This window comes from Sciurus carolinensis, chromosome 1 (assembly GCF_902686445.1).
Source record: "Sciurus carolinensis chromosome 1, mSciCar1.2, whole genome shotgun sequence".
Lineage (NCBI taxonomy): Eukaryota > Metazoa > Chordata > Mammalia > Rodentia > Sciuridae > Sciurus > Sciurus carolinensis.
This window is the reverse complement of record NC_062213.1, coordinates 68785295-68805291: the sequence shown is the minus strand read 5'-3', so window position 1 is coordinate 68805291 and position 19997 is coordinate 68785295. Positions and strand designations below refer to the sequence as shown.

The 19997-nt window shown below is 36.9% G+C and overlaps 2 protein-coding genes across 12 annotated transcripts in view; one reads left to right on the top strand and one right to left on the bottom strand.

Annotated features, from left to right (window-relative positions):
* Positions 1-15750, bottom strand: part of Pde7a (phosphodiesterase 7A) — a 108274-nt gene extending 92524 nt beyond the window's left edge. For 8 of the 9 annotated variants that reach the window (XR_007107145.1, XR_007107146.1, XR_007107147.1 and 5 more), the window contains exon 1: positions 15113-15750. Coding sequence is in view for 1 of the 9 variants with exons in the window: in XM_047540775.1 (XP_047396731.1) it covers positions 15113-15250 (138 nt within the window). In the remaining 8 variants the exon portion in view is untranslated. The remainder of the gene's footprint in view (positions 1-15112) is intronic. The other variant, XM_047540775.1, reaches the window with a different exon arrangement.
* The window catches only part of Dnajc5b (DnaJ heat shock protein family (Hsp40) member C5 beta), a 212686-nt gene continuing 207248 nt past the window's right edge, over positions 14560-19997 (top strand). For 2 of the 3 annotated variants that reach the window (XR_007107157.1, XR_007107156.1), the window contains exon 1: positions 14758-16310. The gene's annotated coding sequence lies outside the window, so the exon portion shown is untranslated. Of the gene's footprint in view, positions 14687-14757; positions 16311-19997 lie in introns of those variants that run through there. The other variant, XM_047540824.1, reaches the window with a different exon arrangement.

Genomic DNA, 19997 nt, shown 5'->3' with positions numbered 1-19997 from the left:
TTCCCACAGGCTCAAGTGTGACTTTGCAGCAGCTCAGACAACCATGACAAGTAGATCTTGTATCACTTCACAAGCTTATACTTCCTTCCAAGCAACATAGAATGCTATCTTATTATAAAGACTAACATTACAAACCCATATTTTAAAAAGTATTACATTCCAAAAAGCTACAAAATTAAATTACCCAACGATCACAATTACCTTAAGATATGTATTTAACCACGCTAAATGTTATGATGGTAGGATTATGAAGTTATTCTTTTCCAAATTTTTAGTAATATTACTTAAACTACTTTGACAATTTTAAAAATTGAAGTTATTGATTTAAACATGTGAGGCTCCAATTCTTAGAACAGTGACAAAGTTTTAAACAGATTTACGGAATTTTTATCCTAACTGCTTTCAAGAACATGGATCCTCTGGCTGATGTTACAATGCAAGATGCTTGGTCAGTAATCTAGCCATTTACATTTAAGAAATGAAGAACTCATCTACTCATGTTCCTCAGGGCACTAGCTCTCAGTCTTAACCAAGTAAAACTACATTCACATTACTAAGTGAATCATTTCTACTTTTTTATATTTGGTATTTGTACTTTTTATAGAAAACAAGTTTCAATGCAAGGAAGTATATCAAAACCTGACTCCCTCCAACAAAAGAAAACAAGTTTTATGACTTTTCTCACCCAGAAGCCTCCCTCAGTTTAAAAATCTGTTTGAAGGATACACAACTCTGTGACAAGCATATCTTCTCATAAAACAGCAATTTAAAGTTTCTTCCTCCCAAGAAACTAAAACAGTTCAACTCAAAGAATGCAAAATAAAGCTAAAACTTCACTGTCTTCTCATATTTGAAGCTATATAATCTCTATAAAAATGCAGTTGATTTATTCAGAATCTTGATAACTCAGTCTAATTATTAAATTTAATGGTTGAAAAGGTATTAATGTATATAACCCCACATAACAAAATTTAAAATTACTTACATCTCCCACTGTTTCTATGGGAAACCAATGGTTTTATATCTAAATAAGCCAATCCACTTTTCAACCAGCAAAATTCTGTAACCACTATCTTTTGGGTTATTATTCTCCAGTTCCACGCTTATGGTGAAAATCAAGAGGCTGTGCTGACCAGGGTTATGTCCCACAGATTGTTTAAGATAAAGGTTACCAAACAAAGGCACCAGGAAGAACCCAGAGATCTTTTAGAATGTCTTGCGGTAAGAAACCTACCCATCATTCTGACAATATAATTTACCAGCTTTATATAAGGAAATGTGAAAGCTAATGCCCTTTCAAGATGCTCTCCAGAAATTCTCTAACAATTAGTAGTGGCTGTCTTGAATAGCACATGATACTTCAAAACAGAAAACACTGGATGCCACTGTAGGGGATGGGGAGGTGTTCTGGGAAGATGGAAAAAAGAGGACACATGGGTAGAGCAGACAGCTGTACTCTCAGTAGGACTGCCTCACCCACAGGATTGATAAACTTGGTGCACTATTTGCTGAAAATCTACTTGGCATCAGCACTAGGCTGTACAGAGCTAAACACTGTCCACTCTTCAGGAGCTCACAGTCTAACCAAACACACTGAAGTCAGAACACATCAGTGGAAAAGGACATTTGTGCTAAGAGTTAATCCTAGGCTGCAACCTTAAAAAATAAAACCAGAATTATTTAAGAAAGTCAAATAAATAGGCAGACAAAAGCTGAGGGTAACTGGACTCAGAAGACAAGAAAGGTTATGGATAAATGGGAATCCAGGTATTCCAGGGGTATAATGAGTAGACTCCAAGAACCCTTTGAAATGTTATATATATATTTTTCCTTGGGCTTCGCGCAAGCCCACTCCACCCTAACCTCTGCCTGCTTTGGAGAGAGAGATGAAAAATTCATAGCAATCAAGAAGTTCTGAGGCACCATTCTCCAAGTTTTGAACGCATTTATTTATAAATTATACACACATACTTTTGTGTGCTCTATGCAACAAAATTAGGATCTAAATTTTTTTAAATAAATACAAATACAATTCTAAAAGTTTATTTTTATGTTCTTGCACAGCTCGCTTGATTCCTGGTCTAACACATCCCAACATGAAAATAAGACATTTTAAAACACTGCTGATAAGGAAAAGAGGGTGGAAAACCTCTGCAACGTTATTAAAACTAAACCTCAAATGGAATGACCTGAGTCCAACCACAAAATCCTCAAAGTCACTTCCAGAAAAATTTTCTATGAAAATGAATATAAAATATTTTCAGTGTGATACAATAATGAAACTAAAAAAAGTTGTTTCTACATATTTCAGGTAACTTATGCTCTGTCTGCCTTTATCTTTGATTATCTTGTTCTATGTTAATAATATAAGCCACTAAAAAAGCTTTTTAATGTAAGATATAAATTCTCTTCAAAAAATTGAAGATTTTAGAAAAGCTGTTTAAAATGGGTTCTATTTTTTCATTTTTCTTACTCTAAAATTGGAGGTATCACAAAATTAAAAAGATTTTTTGCCAAGAACCGTGGGTGCCAGTTGCCTTAAAGTGACAGTGCTTCAGCAGTACATTTGTAAATTCTCAGGCCCCTCATTTTCAGTATATTTTCCCAAGCATAAATTTTTTTCCTCCAATTTCATGTTCTCAGTTATAGGAGACATATTCATATTGTCATCTTCCTTTTTTATTGAAAATACATAGAGACAGGCAATAGTTTGTTGCAACTATTAAAATGAAAAAGATCATTACTGAATCCATGCTGAAGATAAATTTACATGTGAAAGATTTTAAAATATTGAAAACTTTTATTAATAATAAACTTCTCCCATTATATCATTAAAGAGAACTAAAAGTTATTAAAGGTTTATCAGTATAAATATGATACCCTTTAATTAAGGGGACAAAACTGGATGTTTGGCATAAATATGACAAAATGCTCATTTTTAATATAATTCAAAAGTTGACTGATAAGCAAAGTTGCCAATAAAAACAGTCAATAGATATTAATAAGTCACATAAGACACAGGTAACAACAAAAGTTCAAGAAATGGAAACTAAAAATATTGGCAGGGCAAAAAAGGCATTCAAGCACTACTTGTGGAAATATAAATTGACATCACTCTGTGGAAAATCTGACCATATGTTTTGATCTAGCAATTACATTAGGAAATTATTTCAAAATTCAAGATTTATGTATAAAGATGACCATCATGATATTTCTTTACTGCAAAGAAAAAATATTGGATTAAAATATTCTAAAATGTTAATAGTGATTAGCAGGACTATGGATGATGTTTCTCCCTTTTTTTTGTATATTCCATGTATTTTTATAACAAGCATATATTAATTCTAGTCCAAAAAAAAAAGTCAAGTTACTTTTTAAAGTTCCTTTTAACAAACATCACCCAGTTCTTCTTATAGAAACAAATAATAAGTGTTTGCTATTTCTATTCCAAAAGGACAAGACTCCTATTCTAATTCTGGATTTATACCTCCCACTCACCAAAAGCATCGGCCTCCACACCAGCTCAGCACAGAGCAGCTCAAGTTAGAAAAAGATCTAAGTTCAAATCCTAGAAACACCACTTACAGCTGTGTTGCTGTGGGCAATGTACTGTCCTAAACCTCAGTGCATTCTTAAATGAGACTTACATAAACTTATAAATTATGAGAGCTTCAGTGTCACAGAGGCCATGTCAGAAAGGGGATAGAGGGGAAGGTGGGATTATAAAATGAAATTTTAAATATACAAAAGTTAGGACTCATCCAACAAAAACTTACCAGCTCATAGTTTCCCAATTCTGAGTACCATTACTTAACTTCATACACTATCCTAAGGAGAAAATGTATCAAAATGTATTATAATTATGTATTTGCACTGCTATTTTTCCTACTGGACAAAACACCAAGAATAAAAACAGGAACATGTCTTACTTATCTTTATAACACGCAGCAGAGCACCTAGTACATAAACACTGTTCAGTAAGTGTCTGCCGATTCGAAGTATGAACATAAAAATTTAAATCAAAGCCATTTATATTTGTTTTCTAGGACAACTATTATATACTGCAATATATATTATATATTACAATATATATTATATTATATACTGCAAGCTGGGTGGCTTAAAACAATTGAAATTTATTCTCTCACAGTTCTGGAGGCTGGAAGTTAAAAATCAAGGTGTTCACAAGGCCTTGCTTCTTCAGAGGAAAATATTCCTTGCTACTTCCTGGTGTCTGCTGTCTTCCAGCAATCCTTGCTGTTTTTGGCTTATAGCTGTATCACTCCAATCTCTCCCTCTGCATTCACATGGGCTTCTTCCTTGTGTGTGTCTGAGTTTCTGAGAGTCCAGACACCAGTCGTTGAATTCAGATACTGTCCTAATCCAATACAACTTCATCTAACTTTATTACAACTGCAAAAATGCTTATCCCAAATAAGCATCACATTCTGAGGTTCTTGCTGGACATAAAATTTTGGTAAACACTATTCAACTCACCACACTATTCAACACCACAATGGATTACCTTATAAAGTGGTCATCCCATTTCAAAAATGATCAAGTAACAATGAAAAGTCAAAACCTGACCTGTTCAATAGAAGGGATTTCTATTTTTAACTTCTATTCACCTGTATGTTGAGGGGATCAATCTCCACGGTCTCTCCTAAAGTTAGTATTCTAAGATACTAAGATTCTAACCCATAAACAATGCTTGAGAACTTTGAAGTAGGCAAAATTTGTAAACTAGCCACCACATACTCACTTTTTCTTCATTTTTCATTAAAAATACAGTGTATTTCTTCACATATTAAAACTTTCATTTTAATAAGCTACACCTTTGAATACATACTATGTGCCAGGCACATAGGGACACAGAAGTGAATAACCCATTTTCACATATTGCACTGATTAAATTATTAACTAACTAGACCGCAGTCTCTTACTAATTTTAAAATTCTACTTAAATGATATTCTAACTGATATGAACTATTTTTAAAATGGGAAGGTTTCAAAAAACTGCTGTTGATTTCCGATTACAAAAGAATGATATATTTTCATTGTTTAACAAAAATTATGAAAGAACAAACTAGTAAAAATTACCCAAAATCTCACTACCCAGAGATAGCCCATGTTAACAGTACATGGAACAAACTTAAAGATTTGGATGTATTCATACATTGGTATATGTAATTTTTTTCCATGATTTTATATACAAATACACATCATATATAAAGTTGCATTAAGAAGCTAATGCAATGTGACATTCTGTAACTAGTTTCTCCCCCACTCAAATTGTTATGTACATTTTCCCATGACAAATTTGGCTATATGGCATTATTTTACTGGATATAGTTTTCTGCTGAAATAAAATACCATTAATTTAACCAATCCCCCACTGATGAACACTGAAATAAATTTACATATCATTACCAATGTTACAAATGTTACCAAAAATTTATGCACATATTATCAAATTTTTACAATTCCTCCTTTGGACAAATTCCAGAGCTGCAGAAAGGTTAATATTCCAACTTAAAATGTTCATTTACACAAAATAAACTTACTGTTGTCTCAAATGGTTGAATCAAATGATGCTACAACTCCATATGTAAGAAAAATCCATTTTCTTACATCCTTACTAACAGTGGGTTTTGTTAGTGTTTGCCAATATGAAGCATTCCTCTACCATCCACACTCAAATCTTTTATGTGCACTTCGTTATTAGAGATGCTGTGTATGTTTTCCACATTTGTTTCTTCTTAGAAATGCTTGCATCTTCTGCCAATTATCTAGTGCACAGTCTCTTTTCTTAAGGATTTGATTGTACTGCCTTTGTTAAAAGTAATAATCTTTTTACTTTTAGAATAACTTCATTGTTTTTCTTAAAACAATGTTTACTATGAAGAATTCATGCAAAAAACAAAATGAAGAAAGTTTTTAAATTACCAAAAAGTTTCACTATTTATTACTTCAAACACAGAAAACACATAAAATGCCAGAGTGAGCTCTTTGTGTATCAGGAATATTATCTTATTCCCCAAATTGAAAAAGGCTTCATTCATCAGTTAATTTTAAAATGCAGGTGAGATACATCTTTCATAAAGTCATTCCTTATAACATTATACATAAATAACATTTCAACAAATCAAATGTTATCTTTCCAACTGGTCCATTATAATTTCAAGAACAGTTTTACTTTATTTCTGATTATATTTTAATTAGAAGTAACTCAGCTGATTTCAGAATTGAGTGTGTTTGTACTCTAATATTTTCCAAATAATTACTAATCTATAAACAGATGCTTTCAATGTACTAAAAGAGACACACCACTCAAGGAATAATGTTCATTAAAGAAAGATTGCCACTTAAATCCTATAGATCAATCCTTTTACAAGGAAGCAGGGGATATAGTGAGAAAAGCAACAGATTAAAAGTTGGCAGAGCTAAATTTACAGTCCTAATCTTCTCCACTTTCTAATTGTGTGACCTTAGGTAAATTACATAATCTGCTGATCATCAGCCACTAAATCTTTAAAATGCTGGGAATGGAATTATTTATATGGTCCCTTGCAAGCACTGATATCCTGATTCCATTCCCAAAGAACAAGAGAGCTGAAGTATGGAGATCCAGGACTAGGAGTAATCAAAAACCAGAGAAAATTTTGACAGATAAGTTATTTCTGTGTAACTTCAGAGAATGGTAAAATACAGCAATAAAGCAGAATACAGAAAACCAGTAGTATACAGACTGTTATGCAACTCCTAGAAGACATGAGCATGGAATGTTTCAGGGAAATAGATTATTAGGTCCTTAATTTCCAAAAGTACAGTTTTCTAGAACCATTGCTGACACAGCATGCTGATTTTCCCTTACCTCTGCCTCCTATCCCCCTCCACCTCTTCCTCTTTTCTGTCACTTCTTAAAAAGGAAACCTTAATTCTCACACTTTCTTAAACTTATGGTGAAGAACTGTCTTGAGGTCTAACATCATCTAAGGAGCCAAAAGCACAGTTCAAAATATTCATGTTGAGCCAGGCACAGTGACACACACCTGTAATCCTGGCTACTCAGAGACTAAGACAAGAGGATCACAAGTTTGAGGACAGCCTGGGCAACTAGGAGAGTTCTTGTCTCAAAATTTAAAAAAAAAAAAAAAAAAAAAAATTATTGAAGGGCTAAAGATTTAGCTCAGTGGTAGAGCATTTGCGAAGCAAGCACAAAGCCCTGGGTTTGATCCCCAGTATGGAAACTATATGTACACATATTTATATATGTTCAAAGAGTTATTTACTCTAAACACTGAGTATCAAATATTTTTTCAAGAGGAGGTGTCAGCAATTCCATGAAAATGGAAGGAAAATCAAATCCAGATGCTATCTAACAAAGCATTAAAATAATTTGGATTATGGATCACTTTGTTGATTTATGCAAGTAATTCAGAAAAAAAATGGATTATGCTACTAAAATAAAACATTACCATCTACTAAATTCATAAATGAAGTTTCTCAGTATTCCTGCTATAGTTTGAGTCTTACATGCCCCCCCCCCCCCAGAGGTCTGCATGGTAAAAAGCTTGGACCCCAACATGGCACTACTATTAAAAGGTGGTAGAAACTTCAAGAGGTGGGGACTGGTGATTTGAACAACACACCAGAAAATATATCACAAATATTGAAATTTAGATGAGTTGGGCATGGTGGCACAGGCCTGTAAACCCAGCTGTTTTGAGAGGCTGAGGTAGGAGGATTACGAGTTTAAAGCCACCCTCAGCAACTTAGCGAGGTCCTAAAAAACTTAGCCAGACCCTGTCTCTGTATTTTTGATGCTTGCTTCATAATCTACCTGGTCTCCCAAACCAAAAAGCAGGAATCTTTTTTACCTTCCAAGGGAGATTAGCTCCTAGGACCTAACACCTCACTTCTTATTTCCCTTCCTTCCACCTGGTCCAACTAGACAAGACCTCTTCACCAGCTGTCTTTGTGCAACTCTTCTTTAAAACACTAACCGTACCATTTTACTTCCCAACATCTCCCATGGTGGATGAAACATCTTGATAATTATTGGAGCTATACCTTATGTCTGTCATGCATATTAAATGAATTGCCCCAAAACTTGGAGAATAGTGAAGTTGGAAGGAATCAGTTGGAAAGAACCAGAAGAGTCAAATCCCTTGACAATATTCTCATCCAAGTATCTTTCAAACTGTTATCTCCATCGTCCCTAACTGGGAATTTATAATCATGACAGCTCCCACTTCTTTGGAGATCTTGGTCCAAATACAACTGGCTTGACTTTATATTCCTAAATTATTTTGGTTAGAGATTCTTATTAATAGAAGAAAATCGATAAAATTATGTAAAATTCTTAAGAAAAAGTTAAAAATTACTTAAAATTTCACCATCCAGAGAAAGTTTCAGTTAGCATTTTGGAATACATCTAGCTTTTGTTTTCTTTTTGCAAACATGTATGATATGAATATGTATGCATATCATGTGACAAAATTGTGATAATCTGTAAATACCTGGCGGGTATTTTCTTAATTATGCTGTAAGCATTTCACCATGTGATTAAACAATCTTCAAATTCTTCAAAGCACTTTAGTGGTTATAGAATAGGAGAAGAATAAAAACAATTAAAATTAATTTAGCTATTTGCAAACTGTTACTTTACATCCATTAAATTCTTCAAAGTATTTAAGTGGTTACATAATACAGAAATAATACAAATATCATATTCCACAAGAAAGACTACACAACATTTACAAATTATTTGTTGTTTCCAATTTTCCATAACAATAAGGAATAACAGAATGAATATCCTTGAAGATTAATCTTTGTCAACATTTCTAGTAATTTGCTCAGGATAGATTCCCAAAAGTAAATTACCAAGCAGAACATTAATTTTCTAAGTATTCATTTTTTAAAATTTTCAGTTGCCAAATTGCTCTTCAGAAAACTTATAAAAACAACAATGTATAATTTTACCAGTATTACAAAGTGTAACCTTCAAGTTATATACTTTTTTTTTTTTTGGTACCAGGGATTGAAACCAGGGATGCTTAACCACTGAGCCACATCCCCAGTCCTTTTTTTTATTTTGGGACACTGTCTCACTAAGTTGTTTAGGGCCCCGCTAAATTGCTGAAGCTGGCCTTGAACTTGTGATCCTCCTGCCTCAGCCTCCCAAGTTGCTGGAATTACAAGTGTGAGCCACCACACACAGTTTTACACTCTCTTTTTAAAAATTTATCAGTCTGAAAGTAAAGAAGGCCAGATTAAAAGTGAGGGAGTTCAAATGTGAGAAGCCCATCTCAAAGTTCATATGATGCCTTGAACAAGGTATGTCTTAAAGCTCAGTTTACTCCTTGGTAAAAATGGGAGTAATACCGCCAACCAGAGAATTTTTTATAAAGATGAAAATCATCAATTAAACTATCTAACACACTGTAATACTTTCTTGAAGTATTCCTTTAGTATGCACTTCTCTGACTACTAGTGTGGTCAAACACAAGCTCTCCCTTTACATTTCCCTATTATTTCTAGCTCTTGGTTCTTTTTCTACGCTCTGAAGTAACACTCTTTTCAGATGTGGTAAAAATAGAAGAGAGAGGTTTTATAAAGATCTGAAACACCAATTAAAGTATCTGACATGTAGAAATCACTCCCAAAACAGAACAAATAATAATTATTACTGAAGCAAGATACTGCATCTTTATAAAGTACCTCTTGCCATGTACGTTATATGATCCTGAGCTGGAGTTTGGTTTATCCAAACCTCCAAATAGTGTAGGTTTTGCTGAAACGCAGTTCTTCAATTAACAATGTATCTTTCGTCCTCATATTCTGCTCTGCTCTGCCCTGCCTTGTCTTGGTCTTCTTCCTCTAGCCATCATATTCTGAAAATGAAGAACCATCTCTACCAGCAGGTGGAGGTATGGAGCAACAATCCAAAAGTCCTGCTAAAGAAAATTATAAGCAGGAACACTTTTAATGTCAGTTACAAAAATCAATGGCACAGGTCCCTTGCAAAGGAAACCATCAAATGCACACACTATCCCCTGTTATCAGCTTCCATACGCAGGTTTATGAAAAGGCCACTATAATGGTAACAGTAATTTGGAATAATGCACATTTACAAACTGATGGTGGATATAAAAGTGCCCTCATTAATAAAGTACAGAATATGCAAATGAGATTTCACAAAAGAAGAAATGCAAAAAAAAAAAGGAAGAAGAAACGCAAAAAAAAGGGAAGAAGAAATGAAAATAGTACAAACAATATTTCTGAAAGCACACACTCTCACTTACTGTAATTTACAAGAAACTCAGAGTACCATAGTACATCTACTAAAGTAACAAAATGTAAGATAATATATGACTGGACATAAAGGGGATATGATCATTCAGTGTGGTATTTAAAAGGATAGAGCCTTTTGAGAAAGCCAAAAAAAATGTTCTTACCTTTTGACCCAATCTTGTGATTCTATTATTTATATTTACTGTTGTTGTTGTTATTGTTATTATTATTATTATTTTGGGTACTGAGGATTGAACCCAGGGGCATCTAACCACTGAGTCCCATCCCCAGCCCTTTCATGTATGTATGTATACGTGTGTGTGTATGTGTGTGTTTAAATTTTGAGACGGCCTCACTAAGTTGCTGTGGCTGGTTTTGAACTTGTGATCCTCCTTCCTCAGCCTCCAGAGCTTCTGGGATTACAGGCGTGCACTACCACACCTGGCCCAACCTAGTGATTCTAAAGACCTTATCAAACAAATATGAAGTTATTAATTTTTTCATACAACAAAACCTAAAAACAAATTTCTATTCAACATTTGGTAAATGTGTTGCTGACAGATCAACCTGACATCCCTCCAATGATCATTAAGTAATGATCTATACATCTGCTCTGCAATACAGTAGCTACTAGCTATATGTAGCTACTTAAATAAAACTGAACTAAAAATTTACTTCCTTAGCATACTAGCCAAATTTCAAGTGGCCACTACCTACATATGGCAGTGACTTTCATACTGGATACTATAGCGAACATGCCCATCATCACAGTGGGTTCTACTGCATAGTGCTAATCTATGTAATACATACCTACATGAGCCATCCTCTCTCCTATTCCCTCCTGCATTTGACCAATTTTGTCTAGATACATCTGCTTAACCTGAGGTTCTTAGCATAAGTCTCACACAAGGTAAACTCTGATTTATCCCTGAAATTTTGTTGTACCTACCTTGTAGTCTCATCATACCTTGGTAACACCAATACAATAATTACACCACATATAATCCTACCTTCTTCCCCATCATAATCCTGCAAGCTTCTTGAAGAGGAAACCAATTTTATTCAAGGGACTTTGGGTTCAAGGGGAACATTCATAATTTATCCTATACTACAAACACTGCTAAAAACAGGAGTTTTTATGCATAAGGAAATTCTTATGTATAAGGAAGGCATACAAATGAAAACCTGATTAGGAATGGCAGGGTCACAAAGAATTTTTTTCTTTTTTTTTTTTTTTTTTTTGCGGTGCTGGGGATCGAACTCAGGGCCTTGTGCTTGAGAGGCAAGCACTAGAATTTTTTTCTTAAACTACATATTCTTTACATTTTTTCACACTTAATAAAAGGAGTCTCATAGGTATTTTGCAAATATATATTTTTGATATAGTTTCTTTAAAAAAATGCTGAATTCAAAATCAAATTTGGTTTATTATGGTATTAAAAGCACAATATTACATGTTAAGTTCAAATATTTTGTTCAGTACTTTTTTAATGATATAGTTTAAAAATTAAACCTCAAATGTCTAACCTAAATAAGATTTTGTTTCCAGTGCACAGAAAATCAGACTGAAATAATTCTCTAAGTGCAGTACTCTGGCATACCTATCAATACATTAGCTCAACAACCACATTTCCTGAGCATCTATCTATGTGAAGCACCAGTGATGAACAAGACCCATTTCTGTCTTCACGATAGTTTTCTTTTTTATCCAAGAACACACTTGGTTCTCAAAGACAAATGTGTATGAAATGAATTCAGCTATCAACAGTAAATATTTCAGGGTTCATTTATTATCTTTACTAGTCAAATAATTTTAAAAACTCACATTAACCATTTGCAAAGGTAGTATACAACCTGACTGGAAACAAAAAGTTAATGCCTCATTTACCTGGCATCCTTAGAAAAGTTAGTGTTCCACATAAATGAATTTTCCAGATAATTCAGCTATGTCCATTTAAGCACCAACACTTAAACTGTTTGGTATGAAAATCTTTTTTTATTTAAAATACAAATCTTTCAACTTTTAAAAACAGACTCTAGTAGGCAATATTGACTAATAACTATTAGTCAAATAATTATTATATCAATGCTTAGTGGCTGACACTCAATCCCTAAACTGAATGTTCCCAAGGTATCTTTTTAAAACTTCACAGGCTTCAAAAAGTATTACTTATCATCCCTAGCTTTTGGTATGTCTGCTGTCACTTCCTCTGGTCTCAGTGCAAATGGCCTGTAGCTGCCTCTCATTCCACTTCAAATTTCCCACTTTGAAATATTTGTCTAAATCTAAGAAACTTTGAGAGTATCTCCAATTCTATTTTGGTGGCCTGGAGTCTTTTCTGCTTTTTTTCCTGGATCTATAGTCTGCAGTAACAAGTTCTAAACCAAATTTTGGATAAATAAATAACTGTTCTACTTTGATGTCCTAATTTTTTTTTCATATTTAAAATTGATGATCGGTCAGAGGTAAGGAAATTATTCACTCATTCAACAAATATAAGCACTTGCTATGAACTGAGCTCCAAAATTGTGGCAAAAATAAAGAACTGAAAAGGATTGCTAGTTTTGAACCAATTTTAATATAAAAAATTAAAATTAAAATATTCTACTTAATGTATTAAAAATGATTTTAAGTCTCTTAAATAAAATTATAAAACTGCCTAAACACCTTATAATTTCTGTACCTATGGTTTAGGAACTAAATATTCAAGGGTAAAGAAAGCTTTTGAGTCAACCAAATACTTATTTTATAGAGTCCTAAATAAGATTCCAAGGTTTCTTAATCCCTTTTTTCTCTTACAAATTCCTTTCCATCCTCAGAGAAGTCAATATCAACATAAAAAATTTTATTATTAAATAATATGCCAAGACTTGATAATGATAAACATACATCTCAGCATGCTGGTAAGTTTGGTATCAGTGTTAATTTGGGAAATTTTCTGTCCAGGGTTTGAGAAGTTCCTTTATACTTACTTTAGGATTTAGAAATTTTTTAAATTTCCATTAGCAAAATATGATGTGTAAGCCTATAATATTTGCTTTATCTGCCACAGTCATATTTTTTTCATTCTATTACCCATTTAAATCCAAATCCAGGAACTAAATCAACATAGAGTTGAGCTTGAACTTGGTCTCTGTGGATTAATTAAGGCATCAGGTAACACCTCTGGCATCAGCCTCATTTTAAATCCCTTGGAATCTTCCCTCTCATTCATCTCCTCAGGGAACACAAAAATGTTACATGTATTTTATAATTTTATAAATGATCAGTGATTGCCTTTATTTAGTCATAATGGAAATGGGTCAAATGCCTACTAATCTGAGGAAGTAAAATAATATTTAGAATTGCCTGCTAATCTGAGGAAGTAAAATTATAGTTAAATTTGAAAGAAGTTGCCACCATTACAGACCTTTAATTACTACTATTAAAACCCTTTTTCAGCAATGAATTAATATTTCTTCAACATTAATTCTGGAAGCTGAAAATGCTGTAAGTAATATTAAAAACGCAGGTCACAGATCTAACCTTCAAAATTAGTAATAATGTAATATTATTTGAAATGCCACTTCATATTTTAGTCATTTTTACAAGTCTACATGGATCTCATTAGCATACTACCTTGTACTATGAAAGAAGTGTTTTAAATGAAAAAGAATTCATAAACTCAAATATAGGCTCTTGCTCTTTTACAAACAATTTAGGCAAAAATATAAATGATAAATATTTAGTAGACACTTATAAGCAAAATCTACAAAAGGTGCTGTCCGCACTAGCTGTAAAAAAAAAAAAAAAAAAAAAAAAAAAAAGAAAGAAAGAAAGAAAAAGAAAAATGCAGACCTTGCTCAAGATACTTTGAATATAACTGGAGTTAGAAAATAGACTCCCATAGAAGAAAACATTAAGCAATAAATAAATATTGGGAAAATAAATATATTTAATTTAAAAAGTGACCATGAACACAGAACTAACTGCAGCAGGCAAACACAGCATGTTCACATGCAAACAAAGCAAAATTCTTTTTGCCTCCCTAATCTAAATTTGGCAACCAAAATTAGGCAGAACTAAGGAGTTGGGCCAAGGGCATCACCAAAGAAAAAACACAAATTCTCAGGAGCAACTGGTATTGGACCACTCAAACAAAGTCTTCCTCTGAGTGCTCATCAATGAGTTTCTCTCCTAAAACCTTTATATCAAATTTAAAACAAAACTGATTCGTGGCTATCAACTTTGCAGACTTGCTTCCTCTGTCAACACTTTTAAGGCCCATTTGCAGAAACGAAGGAGTAGGGGAGAAGGCGGCAACGGGGCACCTAGGCCTATTGTTCAGAGAACTGCAGGACCATCCGAGCACCACGGGGAGCGCCTTAACTGGGGCAGAACCCGGCACAGGTGTGTGTGCGGGGCGGGGGGATTGCTACGGGGGGACAGGTGTGTCAGAGGTGAACAGGTGTTCTTGGGGTAGGGGCCGCAGCTAAGGGATAAGGGCCCAATTTCCAGTCCAAGACGTCGAGGACGGAGAACAAAGTCATTCCAGAGTCTTAAACCTCTGGGCACTGAGAGTGACTAGCCTGCGGAGGGTCGGAAGATTCCCACCAGGGGTTTGAGGAGGCCAGAGAACAGAGGGTGGACAATCACAAGGAAAGAAAGATAAGGCTCTCGAATCGAGGGGCCAGCCTAGAAATCCCCAAACAATGGACAAAGCTCGGGCTGAGTGAGCGGCTAGAGGTGTCAAGAAGGTGAAGCCGGTGGGCGGAGGGAAACAAAAGCCAGAAGCCCCCAAGTGTGGGCCCGCAGCACGGCGGCGGCGGCGATTACCTGTGAGAGCTGCCGGGGATTGGGACAGCCGAAGAGCGCGGAGCTGGAGCTGAAGCTGATGGCTCCTCGGCGGCTGAGGACGTGCTGGGGGACCGGCCTGTCCAGGGGCAGCACCGGCAGCTGGTAACATACTTCCATTGAATACGCCCGCCCTGCCTCCGCGCGGCGCCCGCCCTGTCGCGGCCGCCGGCCCCTGCGCTGGGAGGGGGCCGCGGCTCAGGGCGCCGGGCCGAGGCGGGGGCAGGGCGGGCGCGCGCCGACCCTGGACCGGGAAGCCGCGCTCACACCTCCCTCAGCCCAGCCCTCCGCCCCGATCGCCGGCGGGAAGGAGCTGCGGCGACCGCGGCGCCGGTTACCAGGACCCGCGCGCGGGGCTGCAGGCTAGGGGGACTGGGTGCAAGCCGGAGCAGCACAGGCAAAGTCGAAAGGGAACGCCGCCCCAGAGCTCCTCCGCCAAGAGGTGCGGGTTCCCGACAGCCGAGCAAGGATGGAGCTGAGCGGTGCAAGGAAGACGGCTGTAGCCAGCGGCCAGACCCAGGGCGCGCGGGCTCGGGACCAGGGACCAGCGACCAGCTCGGGCCGCAGCCGCCGCCGGAGCCCTGCCCCTCCCCTCCCCCGGAGCCTGACTTCACATTCACACTTTGCAGCCGCGGACCCTGCGCCAACCACGGCCGCCGCCACCGTGACGTCACGACGCCGCGCCGCAGGCCCAGCGCCCCGTGCTGCCGCCGCAGCGCCCAGGGAGACCAGCTAGCGGCCAAGGGTGCGAGCAGCCTTCGTCCAGTTCCGCACCCAGCGCTGGGTCCCGGACCACACTTCTCCTTCCTCCCCCACCCTTCTCATCCCGTCTCCCCGCAACCCAAGGCGCGTGCGCATGAGTCCCCGAGGTTTGGGGGCATCCCCATCAGCTCTAAACTCTTGAGTTGGAGCGCACTGAGGGTATGGGGTGGGCTCAGCCAGCTCCAGAGGTGCCATTTCGGTGTAGCGACACCAGAAACCCAAAGCACGTGGCGCACTCGTAGCGCTCAACCCTGATCGCGAGGACACCGCCGGCTTTCCCTCCTTGAAAATTCCAGTTCTTGGGCTGCGTTCGGGACCGCTGCGGCAGTGACGTCAACGGACCTCGCGGTGCCCCATCCTCCCCGCTACGTCACTGCCAGTCCCTTGGAGGGGCCGGGCTCCAGCGTTCCCCTGACAGGTGAGGCCCTGGGACCGTCTGGGGTTGCGGGGCAGACAGGGGAACCAAGACTCAACAGTGAGAGGGGGTTAGGGGATGGGGTCCCTGAATGGTTGGAAAAAATCCGAGACTAAAAGAGAAGTGAGAGTATGCAATGAAAAAAAAACAAAAAACAAAAAAAGGATGATATCGAGAAGACAAAGGAAAAAAGGAGATGCATGACCTTCTAAACAAAAGTGTTTCTTTGTTAGCTCCTCCGATATTTTTAGAAAGCGGGAGAAGGTAAAGCGATCTCTACCTGTTTGGTAAGCTGGATATGTAATTTGCATGTTGCTATTGTCACATTTCTCCCCAAGCTGTCAAAACTTTTCAGCAGAAACTGTTTCTAATGCTTTCTATCCTCTGCTACTTCAGAATGAACAAACTCTCCCCTGCTGGCAAAATTGTTGATTTGGCTAAGTTCTTAGGGTATCCAGTCTTTCAGTTATTTGCAATGACTGACCATGAGTGAGGTGGCAAGCCTTGGAAACTACCGGATAGTCTCCAGCTGATGATGAGAATGGGGTACCCGGTGCATGTGATTGGATAAATGGGCGAAAGTCTATGAGATCTTTTATCATCTTCCATGGCATCTCTTTCTATCATTTAAACTTTATACCTCCTTTGTATTCTTGTCTGCTATTCATTGTTAAAAGAAATATAACTCCCCACTGTGGTCTTGTGGATTGTGTCTTCACTGGGTGGTGAAACAATAAGCTCCCCTTTAGCAACTCATCCAGCACATTTTTGAAACTAATTATTCCCATAACATCTGGAAGATATGTTGAACATCTATGTAGTTGGGATTATGCTGAGCACTTTCATCTATGTTACTACATTTACTTCTAACAACAACCTCATAGGTAGTTATTAGTATCTAAATTGAAAGTAGGTCTATGGGAACAAACTTGCCCTACACCTGCTAGGTAAGTAGCAAGAAGTAACCTCAAGTAATGTTTGAATTCTTTGTATATCTAATTGCCCAGAAGATGATATTGGTGTGATATTAGTATGTACCAAATAAAATAACTATGTCACATTTACTAGCATCTGAGACTCAAGATGATTAAGTTATTTAATAAGACTCGGAGCACTAAGTGGGTACCCTAACGGTATATTTCCCTTCATCATAGTAGATGACTGTACCTAATGTGAACAAAGAACCATAAAAGTATTCTACATACAATGTTAACACAATAGCCACATAAGTTGGGTAATTTTATCCCAGTTCTACAGATGAGGAATTAGGTTCTAAGACTGTAAGTTAATTAATTGCCCTACTGAACAACAGATTTGAGAGCCAGGCATTTTCTACCATACCATGCAGTATCTCAAGATAGAACTTAAATTGTTTCAGTGTTCTTTATTATATTGAGAAGTATATTAGTTACAGTTCTTCAAAGAAACAAAACACATTGTGTGTGTGGAGAGAGAGATATTAAGGAATTGACTCATGATTGTGGGGCTTTGCAAGTCTGAAATCTATAGGGTGGAAATTCAAGTAACAGTTAATGTTATAGATGATTTTGGTATGAATCTGAAACCTGCAAGGCAGACCAACAAACTGAAAACTCAGGCAGAGTTTCTATGTTGGAGTCTTGAAGAATTTCTCCTTTTCTGGAAACCTGAGTCTCTGCTCTCTTAAGGCTTCAACTGAGTGGTGAGGCACATCCTCTTTGAGGGTAATCTGCTTAAAGTCAACAGATGGTACATGTTAATCACATCCACAAAATACCTTCACAATAACGTGTTGACAAGTGTTTGACCAAACTGGACATTATATCCTAGTCAAATTAATACATAAAATTAACCATCACAGACAGCAAACTTCAAACTTAAATAATGGAAGATATCCCATTAACTAAAACAACAAAAGGATAAAGTCTTAAGAATAAACTTAACAAAATATGCAAGATTCATGTAAAAAAAGTTTATATGGGAGAAATATAAAGGTAGACTTGAATGTTTAGGAAGTATGTTATTCTTTGAATAGGAAGACTTAACCTACTAAAAAAATCAGTTCACCCTAAATTTATGTGTAGACATTTAACATGACCTCAGTACATAGTCAAAAATTTTTTTCATCCAGATTAACTGATTATAAGATCATATGAAAAAAAGATGACACACGATTATCCAGGAAAATTACAGGGAACAAGAAAAAAACAAAAGTGAGTACCTCTTAGAGTTGGCCAACTGAAACCAGAACTGTAAAGGAAAGAGTTCTGGGAAATGTAGTTCCAATGCAGCAGAAATTGACAGTATAAAACCACCCCAGAACTGCTCTTATCTCCTTGACATCATATTATTGATAATTAACTTTCAAATAAAGCCTTCAACAGAATCATGCTTTAGCCCTTAAGATAACTTTCTCTCACACAACCAAATTCAGCTCACTTCTATCCCAAGAGGGGGATAAAGAATTTTCTTTGAGCAATGCCCATTCCTCTTCTTAGTGGATCACATTATCCCTTTGACATTCCAAAACATAAGTAGTAAGTTGTAAGGGTATCTACTATTAACAGGCCAGGGATTAAACCCAAGGTCTTGTACATATTAAGCAAGCATCCTACCACTGAGCTATGTCTAAGCTACCTCTCAAGTCCAAAAAAAAAAACCAAAATGGTTAATATATATACAAATGCATCAGAAAATGCTTATAAGTACTTATATCTACAACTGGTAACATTGTCATGGCTACTATTTATAACTAGCTTCCTTCTCTTTAGTTACCTGTTTCATATTCCCTTCACCTTTAGTAAACATCTCAGCTAGTAGTGTTTCCTTGCCTTTTGAATAGACCCAAACCTGCATTCCTGAAGGATCTGAGCTATTAGAGTTTCAACTTCTGTTGGATTATGGTAGTTTTCCATTAAGTCACATCAGAGAGTCTGGTAATTGTAAGTACCAAGTAACATCTCCAAAGAATCTCCTTCGTTCCTTTCATATTCCTCTCTTCTCCCATTGTGTAGCAGCTTAGTGCGAGCAATCATTCTGCTTGGAAGGGATCAATCACTTCTTGGTGTGTTGACTAAATAGAAAGAGCTCAAAATAGTCAAGTGACTGTCTCATCCTCAATTTAATTGAACTGTTGCTGGTATGCCCTGGTGGGAGAATTGTTCTTTGGGAAAAAACAGAAAATTACAGAGATGGAAAGCAAAAATTTTGCATGTGCTTCACTAGAGTTAAAAGTAAAGATCTACTCCCAAGCCCACCCCTTGAATCCTCCACCATGACAGTGTATTTGTCACTATTTTAGTGAGCTTGTGTGTCACTGTGACCAAAAGACTTTACAAGAAAAAATTAGAGGAGAAAAGTTTATTTTGGCTCACAGTTTCAGAAGTTCATTTCATGGTTGGCAGACTCCATAGCTCTGAATCTAAGGTGAGTCAGAACATCATGGCAAAAGGGCATAGCAGAGGAAAGCAGTTCAGAACATGAAAGGAAGCAGAACAAGCTCAGCTCCCCGGGGACAAAATATAAATCCCAAAGGCATACCTCCATTGACCTACTTCCTCCATTCACAACCTACCTGCCTACAGTTACCACCTGGTTAATCCATATCAGTGGATTAATTCTTCTCATAACCTGATCATCTGAACATTCTCACATTGTCTCACAAGAGTTTGGGGGAGATACTTCATATCTCAACCACAACATTCCATCCCT